At 38.9% G+C, this 21,172-nt stretch overlaps 1 protein-coding gene across 1 annotated transcript in view; it reads right to left on the bottom strand.

The window, feature by feature from the left end:
• Positions 1-20,888, bottom strand: part of SHROOM3 (shroom family member 3) — a 351,019-nt gene extending 330,131 nt beyond the window's left edge. Inside the window, exon 1 of the mRNA XM_023222578.2 lies at positions 19,897-20,888. Within this exon, the coding sequence (XP_023078346.1) occupies positions 19,897-20,064 (168 nt within the window). The 5' untranslated portion in view covers positions 20,065-20,888. The remainder of the gene's footprint in view (positions 1-19,896) is intronic.
• Between the last annotated feature and the right edge of the window lie 284 nt (positions 20,889-21,172).

The raw sequence follows: 21,172 nt of genomic DNA on the forward strand, positions 1-21,172 counted from the left end.
TGTGTGTGCATTGTATTAGCATCATGAGTAATCTAGAGAAGATTTAAAGTATACAAAAGGGCTGAGCACGGTGGCTTATGCCTATAATCCCAACATTTTGGGAGGCTGAGGCTGGTGGATCACGAGGTCAGGAGATCAAGACCATCCTAGCCAACATGGTGAAATCCGGTCTCTATTAAAAATACAAAAATTAGCCGGGCGTGGTGACACATGCCTGTAATACCATTTACTCAGGAGGCTGAGGCAGGAGGATCGCTTGAACCAGAGAGTTGGAGCTTGCAGTGAGCTGAGATGGCACCACTGTACTCCAGCCTGGCAACAAAGTGAGACTCTGTCTCAAAAAAATAAATAAATACATAAATAAATAAAAAATAAGGTATACACAAGAATATGTGTAGATTATATGCAAATACTATACCATTTTATGTAAGAGACTTAAGCATCCATGGGTTTCGGTACCTGTGGGGTACCAAATGGAACCAATTCCTCACTGATACTGAGGAACAACTGTAATTGCTGGGTATGCACATTTTCAAGAGTTAATACTTGGTGTCTTCCAAAAAAGACTGAACCAATTTTTATTCCTACTGAAAGGATATGAAATTACTACATTGAGTGTATTTTATCACTCTTCCTCATCTTTGTCAGTCTTATACGTTAAAAAAGTCTAATTTCATTTTTTGTTTGTAATCACTAGAGAAGATAAACTCTTTTCCTATATATTCCTTGACCCTTGGTTATTCTTTTTTATGAATTTCATGTTCATGTCCTTTGCCAATGTAGCTTTTGTGTGTGGGTTTTTCCTTATGTATATATAAGAGTTCTTTTTTTTACAGTATTAACGATCTTATCCCTATTTATTATGTCATTTTAGTTAATGAAGCTTTTACTATGTAGATATTTTCAATATTGTACAGAGTTAAATCTATCATCCTTTTCTTTCCCTTATAATTTTTGACTTTGGTTATTAAGATTCTCTTCCCCCAAATGATATAAATGTTTATTTATATTTATCTGTAAATATGTAAATATTTATCCATCTTTTGATACTTTTATAGATTTTTTTAAAGTGTGACATAATAAAGATCATATATAAAAAATCCAGACCTATTATCAGACTCAATGGCTAAAGACTAAAAGCTTTTCCTCTGAAATAAAGAATAAGACAAGGATATCCACTTTTACCACTTGTATTCAACATAGAACTGAAAGTTCTAGTCAGAGCAATTGGCAAGGAAAAGAAATAAAAGTCATCCAAACTGGAAAGGAAGAAGTAAAATTATCTCCGTCGACATTATGCGTAGAAACCTCCAAAGATCCCACCAAAAAAAGCTGTTAGAATTAATAAACAAATTTAGTGATGTTTCAAGTTACAAAATCAACACACAAAAATTAGCATTTCTACACACTAACAATGAACAATCCAAAAAAGAAATCAAAAAAACAATTCCATGTACAATAGCATCAAAAAGAATAAAATGCTTAGACATAAACTTAACCAAGGAGGCAAAAAGCATGCATGAAAACTGTAAATCATTGCTGAAAGAAAGTAGACACAAATTGAAGGGCACCCTGCATTTGTGGATTAAAAGACAATATTGTTAAGATGTCAATAGTAACGAAAACAATCTACAGATTCAATGTAATCTCCATGAAAATCCCAATGACATTTACTGCAGAAATAAAAAACCTATCCTAAAATTCATGTGGAATCTCAAAGGACCCCATGTACTAAGAAAAAAAATCTTTAAAAAGCCAAATGTGTAGGTTTCACACTTCCTTGTGTCAAAATTTACTTAGTACAAAGCTACAGTAATCCAAACAGTGTTATAACGGCATACAGACAGACATTTAGACCAATACAATAGAATAGAGAATCCAGAAATCAACTCTGGCTATAAATAGCCAAATAATTTTCTACAAGCATGCCAAACCATTCAGTAGGACATATGTGTTGAAAAAACTGGATATCCACATACCAAATAATAAAGTTGGATCCTTACTTTATACCATATGAAAAAATTAGGCCGGGTGCAGTGGCTCACACCTGTAATCCCAGCACTTTGTGAGGCCGAGGCGGGTGGATCATCTGAGTTCAGAAGTCTGAGACCAGCGTGGCCAATATGGTGAAACCCTGTCTCTACTAAAAATACAAAAATTAGCCAGGCATGGTGGTAGACGCCTATAATCCCAGCCACTCAGGAGGCTGAGGCAGGAGAATTGCTTGAACCCAGGAGGCGGAGGTTGCAGTGAGCCAAGATGGCGCCACTGCACTCCAGCCTGGGCAACAAGAGTGAAACTTCATCTCATAAAGAAAACACACAAACACAAAAATTAAATCTAGACCAAAGTCCTAAATGTCAAAGCTAAAATTAGAAAACTCTTAGAAAAAAATAGAGGAAAGTTTCATGACACTGGACGTGGCAATGATTTCTTGAATCTAACATCAAAAGCACAGATAACAAAAGAAAAAGTAGTGTGCTTTATCCAAATTTAAAACTTTCATGCATCAATAGACACTATCTGCAGAGTAAAAAGGCAGCCCACAGAATGGGAGAGAATATTTGCAAATCACACATCTGATAGGTGGTTAATATCAAGGATACATAAAAAACTACAATACAACGACCAAAAGCAAACATTCGAATTTTAAAAATGAACAAAGGGCTGAAACAGACATTTCACCAAAGAAGATAGATGGCCAATAAGCACAAGAAAAGATACTCAGCAACACTAAATATTAGGGAAATGCAAATCAAAATCACAAAATGAGATATCACATCATACCTGTTAAGAATGCTATTATTGGTTGGTCACAGTGGCTCATCCCAGCACTTTGGGAGGATTACTTAAGGCCAGGAGTTCAAGACCAGCCTGGGAAACATAGTGAGACCCCCGTCACTACAAAAAATGAAAACAAATAGCCAGGCATTTCGGTATGCATCTGTAGTCCCAGCTACTCTGGAGGCTGAGGCAGGAGGATCACTTGAGCCCAAGAGGTCAAGACTACAGTGAACCATGATCATGTGACACCACTCTAGCCTGGGCAACAGAGCAAGACCCTGTCTCTTAAAAAAAAAAGAAGAAAAATAATTAGAGAAAAATTAAGATAGAAAATATCAAGCTTTTGCAAGGATGTGTATAAATTAGAACCCTTGCACATTGCTGGTGGGAAAGTAAAATGGTGCAGCCACTGTGGAAAACAGCATGGCAGGTCTTTATAAAATTAAACTTAGAATTACCATATGATTCATCAATGCCTCTTCTAGGTATAGACCCCATGAAATTGAAAGAAGGAACTCACCGAAATATCTGTACACACAAGTTATTATTATTATTATTAAAAACATATATCTAGGCTGGGCACGGTGGCTCATGCCTGTAATCCTAGCACTTTGGGAGGCCGAGGCAGGTGGATCACCTGAGGTCAAGATTTCGAGACCAGCCTGGCCAACATGGTGAAAACTTGTCTCTACTAAAAATACAAAAATTAGCCAGGTGTGGTGGCAGGCACCTGTAATCCCAGTTACTCGGGAGGCTGAGGCAGGACAATTGCTTGAACCCGGGAGGTGGAGGTTGCAGTGAGCTGAGATTGTGCCATTGCACTCCAGCCTGGATGACAAGAGCGAAACTCTGTCTCAAAAACAAAAACATATCTATATGACAACTTAAACTCAAATGTACATAGCTCACTATTCACAATAGCTAAAAAGCAGAGACAACCTACATATCCATCAATGGATAAATAAATAAACAACATATGGTATACAGATACAATGGAATATTATTTATTCACCCTTAAAATAAATGAAGTTCTGACACATGCTACAATGTGAATGAATCTTGAAAAACACTGTGCTAAGTAAAATAGGCCAATCTCAAAAGAAAAAATATTGTATGATTCCATTCATATGAAGCACGTAGAGTAATCAAGTTTATGAAGACAGAAAGTAGAATGGCGGTTGCCAGGGGCTAAGGGCTAGGGACTAGAAGGAATGGGGAATTGGTTTTTAATGGGTACAGAGTTTCAGTCTGGGAAGATGAAAACTTCCTGGAGGTGGATGTTGGTGATAAGTGCACACAATGTGAATGTGCTTGATGCCACTGAACTGTATACTTAAAAATGGCTTAAACGGTTAATTTTATGTTATGTATATTTTACTACAAAAAAATTAAAATGTATTTGCTATAAAAGTCTCCAAACAATACAAAAATATATGAAGTAAACTTATTTCACTTTTTCTATCTGAATCTTTTATTCATCTGACCTAATTTTGGTGTTAGGAATGAAATGACTCCAGCTTTTATCCTTCCTGGCCCCAGTATTATTATTTAAAAATCCCTTTTTGCCCTCACTGATTTAAAATTTCTGCTAGACGTGGTGGTGCACGCCTCTAGTCCCAGCTACTCAGAGGCTGAGGCGGGAGGATGGCTTGAGCCCAAGAGTTGAAGGCTGCAGTGTACCATGATTGTGCCTGGGAATAACCACCGCACTCTAGCCTGGGCAACATAGTGAGACCCTGTTTCTAAAAAAAACCTTAAAAAATTCTTCTTTCATCCTATACTAAATTATTATATATCTAATGGGTCCATTTCTAAACTTTCAATTCTGTTTTGTGCTACCAATGGCCAATTTCTTCCTGTCTCTCACTTTATTTAAGGTATCAGATTTTATTTAAGGTATCACTTACTTGCAGTAAAATATGCAGAGCTTAAAGAAACAGTTCAATGAGTTTTTGACAAATGCATGTATCCACATAGCACATATCACTATTAAGATATAGAACATTTCCATCATCCCAGAAATTTAAAACTTTCATGCATCAAAAGGGCACTAGTGCTCATCATCCCTTGTACTCTAGTCAGTCTCCAACCACAGAAGCAATGATTGGTCTGATTTCTTTCACCAATGACTAGTTTTAAAATTTTACACAAATGAAATAATTAAGAATATACATTGTTGTGCCTGCTTTCTTTGATTCGGCACAAATGTTTTGCAGTTTATCTATTGAATGGTGTAACTCACATCTTTATGATTCTTTGAATAATTAGGACTCTGTGACATTTTTTGGAGCTTTATTTTGGTTATTTTCCTCTATATTAAATTTCAGTTAATTAAATCAATACTGGCGGGTGCAGTGGCTCACGTCTGTAATCCTAGCACTTTGGGAGGCTGAGGCAGGTGGATCACCTGAGGTCAGAAGTTCAAGACCAGTCTGGCCAACATGGCAAAGCCCCGTCTTTACTAAAAGTACAAAAATAGCCAGGCATGGTGGCAGGTGCCTGTAATCCCAGCTACTCAAGAGGCTGAGGCAGGAGAATGGCGTGAACCTGGGGGCAGAGGTTGCAGTGAGCCAAGATCATGCCACTTCACTCCAGCCTGTGCAAAAGAGCGAAACTCCATTGCAAAAAAAAAAAAAAAAAAAAAAAAATCAATACTAAATGATTAACGTGGTGGGTAATAATTTACTTTATGGTTTACTATAATTTCTGTCTTTTTTGCTCTTTCCAATTTTTGTTACCAGAATAGAAGTAGTGTTTTTCTTTATGATTCATTGATTTTTACTATATTTACAGAGTTGGCAACTGTCTACTTTCAGAACACCTAGTTTCAGAACATTTCCATTATCTCAGAAAGAAACCTTGTACCCATTTATAGTCACTCTCTATTCCTATCCATAGCCTTAGGCAATCTTTCATCTACTTTCTGTCCCTTTAGAATAACCTTTTCTGGGTATCTCATATATATGGAGCTATATAATATGTGTTCCTTTGTGTCTGTTGTCTTTCACTGAGCATAATATTTTCAAAGTTCATACATGTTGTAACTCAGTTCCTTCTTATTGCCAAATAGTATTCCATTATATGGCTATACCACATTTTGTTTATTCAGTTGATGGGCATTTGGATTTTTCTATTTATGGCTATTGTGAATAATGAGGCTATGAACATTTGAGTATGAGTCTTTGTACAGATATATGTTTTTATTTCTCCTGGGCATATACTTCGGAGTAGAACTGTTGGGTGACATGGTAACTCTATGTTTAACATTTTAAGCCATGGATAGCTGTTTCTCCAAAGTGGCTGCACCATTTTACATTCCCACTTGCAATGTATGAAAAGGTATACTTTTAATCTCTCTGAAATGACAGCATAAATAGGACAAACCAAGGAATTTTTACCAAAAAGAAAGCATAGTTTCCTCTCCTTGGGAGATGGAAGGAGAGGACATGATTTTCTTCTGTGCTGCTTTTTGAATCTCTTATTTCCTGTTCCACAGCCTCCCTGGAGCTAGAGCAGACATGAATGTGTTCAGCAATCAATGGAGTTAAAACGAACACTAAGTTGCCAAGGCCTCCCTCATTATGATGAAATACCCCTGCCTGTGCTCACACACACATACAAGCTCAATTTTTAAAACCACTTGTTAATTCTCATTAATACAAAGAGTCAAACACTTATCTTCCTCACCTTCTATTTTTTAATAAAGCGTATGTTTATTATTCACGGTTCAGACTGCTACAAAAATGCTTTAACTAAAAGAAGGAACAATGCCTTTTGCATTATTATATTCAAATACGAATTTAGAAAAGAGAGGACTGGAAGCATATTTAGTTTCTCTTTAACTGCCAATTTCATATAACTGACAACATGAATTATATGACACAAAATCTATTCATTATTCTATCCATTCAAGATCAAGCTGAGGTTTAAAGCAGACTAATGGCTGTCATATGAAGCTACTCTTTGTCAGTCTTCAGTGAACTCAAGCAAAAAACAAGGAAATTGGAAATGGACAACATAGTGAGTCAAAGAATATTCACATTGTGGGGAAGCAGCCCCTGAAGAAAAGAAGCTTCTTGTGTGGAATTTGGCAGTACTACAAGTTATTCAAGGAAACGCATGTTAGTGTTAAAAAGTTATTCTGTTATTTCAAGGGCAGGGTAGTTTGGAAACTATGTCATATTCTATTGCCTGCTTAGGTGCAAAACTTCACACCACTACCACATTATATTGTCAAATATCCTGGACTTTAAACACAGTATATATCCACTTTTCTTTTTAGTCTATGTTGTAGTATGAATTGAGTAAGAAAATAAGCAATATAAATAAAATTCTAGAAAGGAATTTCTCTCCTCAGAGAGCGCCAAATGAATAATTTTCTTTATCTATTCTGTTCAGGGGGGTCACATTTTCCTTAACCATTAACCTATAGAACCAAAGAGAACCTATAGAACAAGAGAGTGGATCCTACTCTCAGAGGGGAGGGAGAAAAATCTTGATTTCATTCAGAGATGCTTGATTCATTCAGAGAAATGAAGTGATGATAAAAGCAGAATGAGACTTTTCAGTCAATTCCATGGAGAAAAGAGAAGACACACCCATCCCACGAGAGGGTGAACGCCTAAATACAGAACTACAAAATATCCTGTCTGGAGATGGATTTCCACTTTTCTTAGCACCCAAAAAAGATTAGGTGTAAGATTCTATGGGATTCCTTCCGCTTGAAGTTCGTAGTACAGTGCAATAGTCCAAAGATCACAGATTTTGGAAACAGATAGATGTACGTTAGTCTTTAGGGTCTGGCTATCCCTCAGTAAGCATTCTCTAAATGGCGGTCATCTTAGTTTGGATTTCCTCAGAAACAGACCCTGAGACAAGACTTCAAATGCAAGTAGTTTACCTGGGAGGTAAAGAAAGCTGACAGGGAAGTGGGAACATGAGGTAGAAAAGGGAAGGCAGCTGATATAGATGTTTGATCAAGCCAGCTACAACTGTGGGCAACTGGAGTTGGACTCTGAAGAAACTCTAGGTGATAGTGGAAAACGTATACATGAGAGCCATCCCATCTGAGAGATGGAAGAACTAAGCTGCTTACGTACCAACTCCAGTTGGTCATGGAGGGTTGCTCTTGGTGTCATTACTGTGGCAAAGGGCTTCAGGCAAAGAATTGCAGATGGCGACAGCTGGAAGTGCAGCCAATGCTCACAGAAATGAAGGTGAGGAAACATGGATAGGTCAGTTGCAGTGCTATAAGAAGAAAAAAGGAGAACATGCTCCTTTGGGGTGCAGTGACCTCATCTTCTGTTGTTTCCCAGTGCTGTCAGATATTAGGCACTCAATAAATGATGTGTTGACTAAATATGACAACTAATGAGTGAAATGAGTTAGCCTTAAATCTTGGCTCCATCTTTTATGAAAAACCTCTTTCCTCATGTATAAAAACAAATCTCATTCTACAAAACAATAAATAAAAGAACCTAACATAGTACCTGACCCACGGCAGAGACTGAGTACATATAAGTAATGTTCTGTAAATAATTTTATTTGTTTAAATATAAATAATGTATTTTTTTCTTTTTTATACCACTGAATCCTCCTCTTTATTTTGCCTTCTCTGTTAAAGAAGCAAGGTGGCAGTAGTACTTTGCAGTGCCTGAGTTCAGAAATTTGCAATATGTGTTGGCCCACTGGAGGGGGTCTACACCCACTGTCCTTCTTAAAGGTCAAATTTATTGACTTACATATGTAGGGAAAACTGTGATAGTAACGCTTTCAAGGGAGTGCCAACAACTGATTTAATTGTAGACTTTGAGCCAAGAGCACTACCATGCAACTATGAATGTAGTCCTAAAGAATAACACTCATTCTCTTAACCTTCCTCCTGCTGTCTTATACTTAGATCAATGGCTGCCTTGTTTTTGCCCTGCTACTCACTAGCTGATATTCAAAAGTAAAAATATAAAAAACAAACAAAAGCAAAAGCAAGGCATGAGAAAAAAGAGTCTATTTTCTGCCTTCTCATTCTCAAAAGTTTGCTCATTCTCCTATTCTTTTAATTATCTGTCTCACCACCCAACATGTATATTTATTTCTGGAATGCAGCCAGATCCTGGATCTGAATTCCAGAAGTTCATTTCCCAGTTTCTATGAGACAAGGTCTAAAAAATGTGAAACTCTCAGAGGACACATGCAAGATGATTAAAGCTTACATTGTACCCATACAACTTCTTGCATTAAAAATTTTAACTTTTCAAAGGAAAAGAGAAAGGCAATTGATTCTAGAGTCCAATTTTTCTTCTTACCTTCTAGCAAACATGTGGCTCGGGATACACTTTAATATACAAAGTACTAGGCACATTGACTAACCTGAAGAATGTTTATTTCTACTTAAATTGCCTGGGTTTTGACTTCAAATTCATGTCACAATGATTTTTAAATTTTGAGATCTTTAGAATGCTAGGATCTGTCTGTACCAGGTTTCCAGGAACCAAGAATGAGTGAGAGATGAGGCCAATTGAGCCAAGAACCTAGCAGGTAGCAGTGGCTTTGAGGGTAACAACTGTGCGTGGAGTTCCCAGGATCGTGCCAAGAGAGTGTACTATTAGGAAAGCCAGAAAGTAGACCTTGCAGGGAAAATGAATGCTAGTGACCATCATGAAACCAGAGCAGACAGATTGAGCGTGGACACAGCCAACTCAGCAGTCGATGAAGCTGGACAAGCAGAGCAGATACACTACACTGTGAGCTAAGCAAGGGCTAGAAAGGGACAATCAAAATGAGATAAAGTTTGGTGTAACGAGCACTCCTTCATAAAAGACCATCAGTTGTGTTGCCCAGCTCATAACCGGGGCTCATCAGCATGTCGGGAGACATGAACCTAATGTGCCCCAGCAGATCATTGTTCTCTCAGTTTGCAACTCATGTCTGATTCCCTCTTTTAACTGGTTTCAGTCCCTGTCAGCTTTAAACCATCTAATGTTCGTCTAATGTTTCTCCTTGAGTACCAGGCCTTGGGGGTTGAGGTTTTGTCATGGCCTATCCATGTGATGGGATATACCCCGCCCAAACAATCAGAGTGGTCAGAGCCTGGGAGGAGTAAAAAGCAGCAGGAAGCAACCCCTGGGAAGATGCGGAGAGTCCAGTTGAACTCCCAGTGTTAACAGAAGTAGATGTGCCCCCTATTTCACCAAGCAGGGCACCTTAAGGATGCCACCAAGTAGCCTGACGGTTGCACACAGTTCATGCATTTCACTTTTTTTTTTTTTACCAGTTTATCAAGATATGGGGCAACAGAGATGGAAGGGTTCTTTGGCATCACAAAGTGACAATACAGTTTTTACTTTAAAAGAAATTTTTCAGGCTGAAAGTTAAAAGGTCTTAGATGTGTACCTTACTAGTTTTGTGACCTTCAGCAAGCTTCCAGTCTCTCCATCTATAAAATGGAAATAATAGTACAACTTCTCAGAATTTTGTAATGCTTACATTAGCTAGCATGCCTGTTACAGAGCACGACCTCAGTCAAGCTACTCACAGTACGGTGATAAAAGCAACCCAGCAAGTCTTGTCAATTGAGAGTGAAAAATAACCCAAGAGATCAATGAGTAATGGGGTGGAGGAGGAAAACTCTCCCAACAGCAAACAGAGTATTTGCTGTTTCTTTGCGCATCATTCCATAAGTTACAATGATGTAGACAGTTGTCTTTTGGTTAACAGTTGTCTTTTGGAAAGCCCTGTCCTGTTGTAGACCCAGGAAGTGCCTTAGAAGTGTACATGAGAGGGAGGACGAAGGTGGCTTTAAGAGCCAGTACTAAAAACCTCCCAGGGTATAAGTATCTGCCATGGGTCTGTCCATTTCACCATGAATAGAGAAAGTCTCTTGGTGCAATCTACCCTCACACTCTGCATTGAGATCCAGTCCAAGGTCCTTTCCACAGCCTGCAAGGCCTTCTGTGGTCTGATCTCGGCCTACCTTTCCATTTCTCATACTACTCTCTTGCTTACTATACTCCAATAACACTGACTTTCTTTTTGTTTCTAGAACTTTCTAAGATTCTCCTGCCTCAGCCCAACTTAAAACCTCCTTGCGTGTCTGGCTTCTTATTTCTTATTAGGTCTTGGCTCAAATGTCATCTCCTCAGAAAACCCTTCTCTAATCACCATGTTGCATACCTCTACCTCATAGACACTATCACTCTGAAACATATCGTATTGGGTATTTTTTTCTTAATAATACTTAACCACAACCTGAAATTATCATATACAAACATATTTATTGCCAGTCCCCTTCTGTTGGAATATAAACTCTATGATGGCAGGGAATGAGCTGTTCAGTGTTTCAGTGTGAGGTAGCAACTGCTGGCCATGATACAGAAAATCAGCCAAGTATCATCTTTGCCATATGAGTTGCCTACTTATGCTGGATACCTGCAAAGCACTATTGCATAGCTTATACTATGTTGGATACTTACAACAACTTCATTAGGTAAGAACGTTCCTTTTTTTTTTTTTTTTGAGTCAGTGTCTGGCTCTGACACCTGGCTACAGTGCCGTAGCACAATCTTGGCTCACTGTAACCTCTGCCTCCTGGGCTCAAGTGATCCTCCCACCTCAGCCCCCTGAGTAGCTGGGACCACAGGCGCACACCACCATGCCTGGCAAAGTTTTGAATTTTTTGAAGAGATGGGGTTTTGCCATGTTGACCAAGCTGGTCTTAAACTCCTGGACTCAAATGATCCACCTGACTCATCCTCCCAAAGTGCTAGGATTATAGGTGTGAGCCACCATGCCTGCTGCCTTTGAAAGATTAGGAAACTGGCTGGGCGTAGTGGCTCAAGCCTATAGTCCCCGTATTTTGGGAGGCCGAGGTGGGCAGATCATGAGGTCAGGAGTTCAAGACCAGCCTGACCAATATGGTGAAAACCCATCTCTACTAAAAATACAAAAATTAGCCAGGCATGGTGGCCCATGCCTGTAGTCCCAGCTACTTGGGAGGCTGAGGCAGGAGAATCACTTGAATCCAGGAGGCGGAGGTTGCAGTGAGCCAAGATCATCACGCACTGCACTCCAGCCTGGCGACAGAGCAAGACTCCGTCTCAAAAAAAAAAAAAAGAAAGAAAGAAAGATGAGGAAACTGGAAACTGAGGTTCAGGAAGGCTATTACTTGCCATGGTCACATAGCCAGTAAAAGCTACAGTAGAAATAAAACTTGTTTATTTCAACTCTGAGCCCTGTATTGTCTGGGATGTATGCTTTTTTCTATGCTGGAAAACCTCACCTAAAATGAAAAAAAAAAATATATATATATATATACACACACAAACACAGACACACATTCATATATACATATATGTGACATATATATAACATAGAAATTACAAATATAAATTAATATACATGTACCAAAGAGCATTCAAAAAAAAAAGGTTTAGGCCAGGCATGGTGGATCACTCCTGAAATCTCAGCACTTAGGGAGGTTGAGGCGGGCAGATCACATTAGCTCAGGAGTTTGAGACCAGCCTGGGCAACATAGCAAAATCCCACCTCTACAAAAATTAGTTGGGTGCGGTGGTGTGCAACTTTAATCCCAGCTACTCAGGAGGCTGAGGTGAGAAGATCACCTGAGCCCAGGGAGGTCAAGGTTGCAATGAGTTGTGATCACACCACTGCACTCCAGCCTAGGTGACGGAATGAAGTTTTGTCTAAAAAACAAAAAAGAAAAATTAAATAATCTCAAAAATCTCCAAGAAAAAAATACAGCTCAAAATGGAGAAGAAGAAAACAAACAGATATTGAGGAATGAAAAAGTGTAGTTGACATAAGAGCAAATTCAGGCTCAGATACCCAGGACAGAGTGTTCTGCACATCGGTCTGCCAAGTCAGGAAAGCTTCCTCTGAAGGCAGAAGAGAATCACTTCCATTCTACAAATCAAGATCCACAGTGTACCAATGTAGCCTTTGTGGAGAAAGTCATTAGAAGAGGGGCAGAAACAGTGCTTAGATTTAGTAGAGAATCTTTGCCTCATTTTGTTTCATTGAGGAGTGCCTGGGATGTCAGAGCACAAGAGATGGATGGACTCCTGGGATGAACCAAGTCGGAGAACAAGGACTCTGCACCACAGCCCTTTGGATAAAATGTTCACTGTTTGGAACTACATCAAAGGGAGAGATGAGGAAGAGTCTGTCTATGGACTAGTTAAGATCCAGCATGTCCTTTGAGGTTTTGTTTTTTTCAAAAGTTGATAGAAAGTCTCTCATTATACCTCTCCAATCATACTGTGGGCTCACTAAAATGAGATGAATATTTCTTAAATTAAATTGTGCCCCTGCATAGGAGGCAAAGCCTTGGGAATCTATTAGCTGTGAGAGAAAGCAAGAGTTCTTACTGATGCTAACACCCATTTGGTACAGCATGTCAGCTTGCTACTTGAATAAAAGTTATTTCCAACAACATTCATAGGAAATACCAAAATTAATTTGTCTAAAAACGTATAAGACTTTAACTAAAATTTAGTTAATTTTTAAAGGTTTAAAATTAAAGAAAAACATGAGTTTTCCTTTTTTCCCAATCTAATTCAATTCAACAGACATTACATTACATATGTGCATGTGAAAGACATGGTCAGACTCAGCCCAACTTAACCTGCTTGCCTTATGTTTTTAAACAGGTTTTTCTAGTAACCTGTGTGCACACTGGCCTAGATAGCTTCTCGCAAAGATTTGTAAGAATATCCTCTCTAATACTTATCTTCCTCTTTATTCATCCACATTTTCATTTTCATAATTGTTATGCATAGTTTAAGCACCATGAATAATGAAAAGGAGGAAGGAAAGAAGGGTAGGGGAAAGAGAGAGAGAAAAGGAATCAGTGAAGGGTTAACTTCAGCTTCTGAAAGGTAACAGTCTAACAGGGGAGCTAGGATTCATAGAAAAGTATAAAGGGCGGGGCTGGGGGCGGTGGCTCACGCCTGTAATCCCAGCACTTTGGGAGGCTGAGGCGGGCGGATCACAAGGTCAGGACCATCCTGGCTAACGTTTTGAAACCCTGTCTCCACTTAAAACACAAAAAATTAGCTCGGCGTGGTGGCGGGCGCCTGTAGTCCCAGCTATTCGGGAGGCTGAGGCAGGAGAATGGCGTGAACCTGGGAGGCGGATCTTGCAGTAAGCCGAGATCGCACCCCCGCACCCCGACCTGGGCGACAGAGCAAGACTCCATCTCAAAAAACAACAAAAAAAAAAGTATAAAGGGCACAATCAGAGAAAGCAATTACTTCCTTGCTAGTTGGGGCTTTACATACACACAGATACATACTCTCAATTTGCTAAGACTGAAGCCATCTTCCATCTTGGCAAATAAGTAAACTTTTTTGCATCTCAGTTTTCTCTCTGTGTATGAAGGAAGTTATTACATAATTGCTAGTATTTCCTATAGCTGTACAATCCTATTAATCATTTAACATTTATTGAGCATTTGCTATGTGAAAATGAGAAAGATTTTGCTAAGAGAAGGATATACACCATGAGTAAAACCCATCTGGCCTCAACAACGAGTACAATTTATTGGCAGGATGCCAAATGCAAAAAACTACCTTTATAGGACCTTTATATACCTGTATAATCAAAAGCCACTGGGGAGCCGGGTGGGAAGGCTCACACCTGTAATCTCAGAATTTTGGGAGGCCGAGGTGGGCAGATCACCTGAGGTTGGGAGTTCGAGACCAGCCTGACCAACATGGAGAAATGCCGTCTCTACTAAAAATACAAAATTAACCGGGTGTGATGGTGCATGCCTGTAATCCCAGCTACTCCGGAAGCTGAGGCAGGAGAATTGCTTGAACCCAGGAGGTGGAGGTTGTAATGAGCCGAGATCGTGCCATTGCTCTCCAGCCCAGGCAACAAGAGCGAAACTCCATCTCAAATAAATAAATAAATAAATAAATAAAATTAAAATAAAAAATAAAGCCACTGGGGAGATAAGAAGAAAGAAGAATGAATGCAAAGGCAGGACAAAGATAGATTGAACAATGAGGGAAGAAACAAACAAACTAGCTGAAGAGCAACAGAGAGATGAGGCTACCCTAGCAGGAAGGGCAAAGGATGTTAAAGGAAAAAGCAAGAAAGGGAAAAAGTCAGAGAGGATTGTCTGTTTTAAAAGGTCAGAATAACAAGTTGATCTAATGTGGTAGTTGGAAGGAGACGAAAAAGATGACTTTGGGTCATCAACCAGATCCAGGTCTTGGGGAACTGCCTAAAAATCCATTTCAAATTGAACTCAGGAGTGTAGCTGAAGAGTAGGTAAAATGAGCCTTAAGCACCTCCCCCTCACCTCCATAGATAAAGAATGGAAAGTTGTTGATGAAACAGAGTCAGTGAGTCAAGCCTTGGTGGACAAAGAGGCTAAGATTTGGATTGATCGGAAAAGGGTGGTGATATTGCAGGTGGAGGAAGCAGTTTTGGAGAAGGAGGGGTGACAGTGTGGAAGATGGAACCAACAAGATTTATAATGAGATGGCACAGAGATAGTCCAGCTAGAGCACAGATACCTTCCAGGGGAGTAGAAATCAGAAATATAAGCACTGATGGAGGAGTGTTTCTACCAGCACATTACTGAGTGTTGATGATGTAAGAGACAAAAGAGACCAGGGCTTGCTTTAAATTGTGAAGTCCACGTTTGAAAAGCACAAAGAAATGCCTGTACAGGTGGAGACACCATGAACATACTTGCCAAGAACAGCAGGTGTCCCCTTATTTTATGGGTCTTGAACTACTTAAAGGGGATGACTGAGCAGTAGTCAGACCTATTTTATGGAACCTTATTGGATTATGTATTTTTTTAAAAAAATTTCCCCGAATAGATTTAAAAACTTATATAACGAAATATCAATCCCATATTTCACTCAGATAATAATTGTAGAATCTAGAGAGAGTCAAATGTTTAGTAGGCAATGGAGACTGAATGGCATAGGGTGTGAAGTACATGGACTCGGAACCAGAATGCATGAGTTCAAATCCTGACTTTATCACTTAGTAGCTATGAGAGCTTCAGCAAGTTACTCAAATTAATTCTGGGTCCGTGTCCCACATATAACATTGGGATAAGAGTGTTACCCTCTCCGTGAAGTTGTGGAAATTAAATGGGTGAACATATGTAGATCTCTTGGAATAGAGCCTGGAACATCATAAGCACTAAGTAAGTACCGGCAGTTGCTGCTGTTGTTGTTTATTGTTGTTACCTGGCTTATGAGCCCTGGGAGCAGGTGCATCCACTCTGCAGGTGGAACTGCTTTTCTGAGCCACAATACATAGTAAGTGAGTCATAATAAAATCATGCCACCAACTTCCTGGACTATTGAATTACCTGAGCATCCGCTTACAATGACAATTCTTTAAAAGGTACCCTTTCTTTTTGAAGTTCACAGATTACAGAGGCTCTTTCCACAACCCCACCTTTCCTTTTCAAGGATATTAAATCCCAAAGAAAGCAATTCAAAAATGATTTATTCTATTGTTACCCTTCGTAGATCCTTTATGCCCATTCATTCTCCTGCTTCATTTATATCTAAAGAAAAATGATATTTCATTTATTATATTGTCATTCATAACATGGCAGTTTATAGCTGCTTTGTATAATGTGTATGTGCCTTTCATAAGTGTGACTCAATGTGTACTATCCCTTCCCTTCCCCTACAATGGAGGGTCACTCTAACTTGGGACAATAGCAGACATCTGGTTAGCAGTGTATAAGCTAATGTGCATTTTCTTTCATTGTCTTAGAGAGAAGATGTAGTATATGCATGATCAGCCACCACTTTAGTCTCATCCCTGGTACTGCCTTAATTACACAGACTTCTACCAATGCTCAAATCCCTGGTGGTAGGCAAAATAATACCCTGTCTCCCCTAAGACGTCTGCATTCTAATCCCTGAAACCTGTGAATATGTTAGGTTATTTAGCAAAGGTGAATTAAGGCTGCAAATACAATTAAGGCTATTAACCAGCTGATTTTAAAATAGGGAGATTATCGAGGATTATCCTGGTAGGTCCAAGGTAATCAAAAGAGGTTTTAAAAGTGAAAAAGAGAGGCAGAGTCACAGGTCAGTTGCAGGGTGAGAAGGACTCAACCTGCTGTTGCAGACTTTGAAGACAGAGGAAGGGGACCATGAGCCAGGGAATGTGGGCAGCCTTTAGAAGTTAGGGCAAGAAAACACATTTTCCCCTAGAGCCTCCAGCAAGGAACACAGCCCTGCTGACACATTGACTTTAGCTCAGTGAGACCTGTGTGAGGTGTGTCACCTACAGAACTGTATGTTGTGTTGTTTTTAAGCCATAAGTTTGTAGTAATTTGTTATAGCAGCAACAGGAAATGAATACATGCCCCAAGTGGAGGTCTGCCTGGCATCCTCATGGGTTCTGTTTTGTCTTTTGCTTATTAATTCAGTAAAAGTTAGTGAGTGCCTACTCTGTGCCAGGCACTGTGCTAGATCCTGAAATGCAAAATGAGTAAGACACAGCCATGCCCTTTCATTTACTCAACAAATATTTGTGTACCTAGGCTCTGATTTAGATGCGATAAAGATGAAGGAAAAAAAAAAAAGTCCCTGCCCTAAAAAGGGTCACAGACTTCTGAGAAGGCAATCAATAGAAATAAAATTGTATGATTCAATGTGATACATGCATAATATAGAAGTGTAGAAGAGAGACCAAGGAACTCAACTTGGGTGACATCAGGAAAACCTCAGAGTGAAGAAGAAATGGAGCTTTAATGAGTTTGCCAGACAGACAACATGGGGGAAGATGTTCAAGAGCTTCCAAACAATGCAACTCTTGGAATACAACAAGTGCAAATGAGGAACATTTAAACAGAGTTGAAAATGTTTTACCTCATTTTAGTTACCTTTAATTGAAATAGAAATAGTCACATGTGACTGTGGCCTACCATATTGGACAGAGCACATTGGACCAGATTGGATCCTTGAAAGAAAGGAGATTGCCTTCTCTTTTCCCTCTTCCCTGCTTCTTACTGACTGGAAAGCAGATGTGGTGGCAAGTCACTTGGATGATGCAGATGAGATATCACTCCAGGATGGAAGTAAGAAAATAGAATAAACTTGGCTCCCTGACACCATAGAGTCATCTTTTGGTTTGGCTTATGTTCAGATTGTTATGTTAGAGATATAAATTACTATATTTTTGTTATTTTGGATCTCTTTACAGCAGCCAGACCCATCTCCTACTACACATGTCTGCTAGAATAATGAAAAGCAATAATCATAATCTTTGCTAAGATTTTTTTTGAGCTCCTTCTACGTACCAGGCACTAAGCTAAATGCATGGTTGCATTTAAACACAACCCATTAAAGTAGATAGTAGGATAGCTCCATTCTGCAGGTAAAATGGAGGCTTAGAGAAGCTGGCTCATTCGTGGCAGGATTAGACCTTTCTGACAGCAAGCTGTCAAATACTGTAGTGTATAGATACAGAATATTTCATCATTAAGGGCCAAATTGTGTACAACTAGACTTTTTAAATGCCGAGACAATATTTATGTTCATTGCAGAATTCTCAGCTGTCATGCAGCAACCATGCCCTCTTTCTTCCTGCAAAAAGAACCTCAAATCATTCAAACAGTGGCCAACGATTCCTTGACTTCAGGAAGGGTAGGTCCTTATTGCAGAACCTGTGAAAGAAATCCTAATCAGTCTGTATTAATCACTGGCATTTTTTGCCACTGATTGGCCTAAAGATAGGCACAGGGTACAGTTCTGGTTAATGAGATGTAAGCAAAGGTCTAATGAGAAACAAAAAGCCAAAAACCTGTCTGGAATGAAGAGGCAATGCTGGAGTCGTGGGATCCATCATGCAACCATGAAGACAAAGCCAACATCATAAGAATGGCAGAGTGGAGAGGTAAGTGGGGTCCCTGATCACATTATTGAGCTGCTGCTTTCCTTGCCTGTAAAATCTACCTCCAAACTTCTTGTAATATGAGAAAAACAAACCCCAATTTACTGAGAGCCACTATAAACTCGGTTTTGAATTTTTTCACAGGGGGAGGGCTTCCTAACTGACACACACGTATGCACATCCTTTTGTTTTACTTAAGAAAGTTAAGGAAAAGTCATACAACTTACAATGGTGTCCTGTGCACTCGTGGCTTACCTCTGTGAAACTCAGTTCTCCCTGGCTCATCCACAGTAAGAATTACTTCAGTAATTTGAAAAATAACCTTTTGGAATTATTTCTGGGGATATGAAAAATAATGTGAACCGATAACAGAGCTTAAATGCAATCCATATTACCTTCTTCTCACCCTCTAGAAATTTTTTCTCCCTTAATTACAAATGTTTCTTGATGAATGCACATGTGTGAAAAGCCATTATAATCTATTGTATCAGACTATTAAATATTCTAAAAATGTAAAAGCAATATTATAACAAGTAATGTTAATCTGTAGTTTAAGAGAAAAATAAAAATATTAACCCTAGTACATAAAAATTTCATTGGTATGACTACCCACACCAAAAGATAAACGAAGAATTGAGATATGCTGCAAGATGACTAAGGTTTAAAAAGGGATTCAAATATACAGATAAATAAGAGGGGTAGAAATGTTTTGATCTTAAGTTATACTGAAAGCTGATTTAATTCTCCTTTCTCAGTGTGGGGAAAAAAAGGTATTTACGCAATCTATTATCCAGAATTATAAGCAAATTTAAAATATTTTTAGATGTTGTTTTCAGTTAAAGAGAGAAAAAGCAGATATTTTTGTATGCACAAATATATACCATGCCACCATCTTAATCATGTTATTAATCTTTAATCTGATTTATAACTGAAAAGCTCATGTGGTAACTGATTGTATGCGATTTCATTCACAAAAGAGAAGATTATCCATCAAATAGGCACATTTTTCTTGGGATTTCACAGAATAAATGAGCTAGACACATATTTCTTTCAAATACCAGGCTATCTAAAATATTTCCAGATAATCAGAAAGGCATGAAACAGCAAATTAAGTTATGTTAAGGCAGTTATCATTATTTTGCATTTCTGACAAATCTGACAAGTTGAAAAAAAACAATTTGAATAAAGGCAATATTGGAAAAAGAAACATACCTTAGAGATGATTAATGGTTCTCCGTGCTCCAGGCCACCTTTCAGAGTAAAACCCCAGGGAGCTCCTCCCTCCAGGAATGCCTCCAGATAAATGTACCTTCCCCTGGGGGCCGTGTTAGAGTTTAATGTGGCACTAGGCTTGTGGAAGTTTTCAGTGGTCCTCATCATGCCAACACATGATCCCTCAAGTTAAATTTAAAATGCCTGAAGCAAATTCAGGCAAGCAGTGCTTCTACAGCACAAATTGTCCCATCCTTCAGGATACACAATGGCCAAAAGAGAGGTTTGGAGAAGCAAATTCTTCCAAACGTAAAATGTTCTTCCAAGCTGAACTCCAAGATGCTGAACCAGAAGGAATTTTCACTTCAATATTTCTGAATGTAAATCCTCCTTCAGGAATTCTGGGTTTTCACTGAAGCCCCCAAGTGGTATACATCTCTACTCCATTCTTAAAAACTTCCTTCAGTGGCACTCTGAAGATTGCTTTTTTGAGCTTTTATTTCACACATACACACACTAAAACTATTTCTGCCTATTTTACAGAGAAAATTAAAGGCATCTTACAATAAAGTAAGAAAACAACAAATACTCAAAGGAATACCTCATTTTTGATTGATTATCAACGCTTTCTTCCTCTCGGAGTGAAATTTACCATTACAATAGCCTCCTCCCTCCCCAGAAGTAGCTTAAAAAGAAAGAAAGCACTTACTATGCTTCGGATCACTTCAGAATTTTCTAACTTGTCCCAAAGAGACAGAGAAGCTGTGCTAAAACTTTTTACTTCTTTTTTTCAACAATAAGTTCATAGTTTGTTTCTTAGGAGAGAAAAAAAAGCTTTTGCAGGATGTAGAGAAAATGAAAAAGCACGCTAAATTAGTCCTTAATGGAAAAAATATGAAGGTGGCAGCTCAGTTCTTTTCTTTGGTATTTTCAGTGACGATCAGCCACAGCTGTTGCCGCCACAGCCACTTGCCTCCTCTGAGAGAAAGAGTAAGGAAGTTAGAGGAACATGGATTAAGGCAAAGTGAGGCACCGCAACCTTTCTGCACACTAAGCACTGCCATGCAGAATTCAGCTCACCACAAAGACCTGATAATCCAAACAGTCTTACAGTTGATAACACGTAGAAAGTTAAAAATACTATACGATGGCTAATTACCAAGGGATAGAGAATAGTTCCTAGAATAGCCCTGCCTCATACCAATTAAAGGAGAATTTCAGGGAGTGAGACACAGGCATTTGTGTGTTTAAAAACCCTCCAGGCAATTCTGCTGTG

The sequence above is a fragment of the Piliocolobus tephrosceles genome, chromosome 3 (genome assembly GCF_002776525.5).
Source record: "Piliocolobus tephrosceles isolate RC106 chromosome 3, ASM277652v3, whole genome shotgun sequence".
NCBI lineage: Eukaryota > Metazoa > Chordata > Mammalia > Primates > Cercopithecidae > Piliocolobus > Piliocolobus tephrosceles.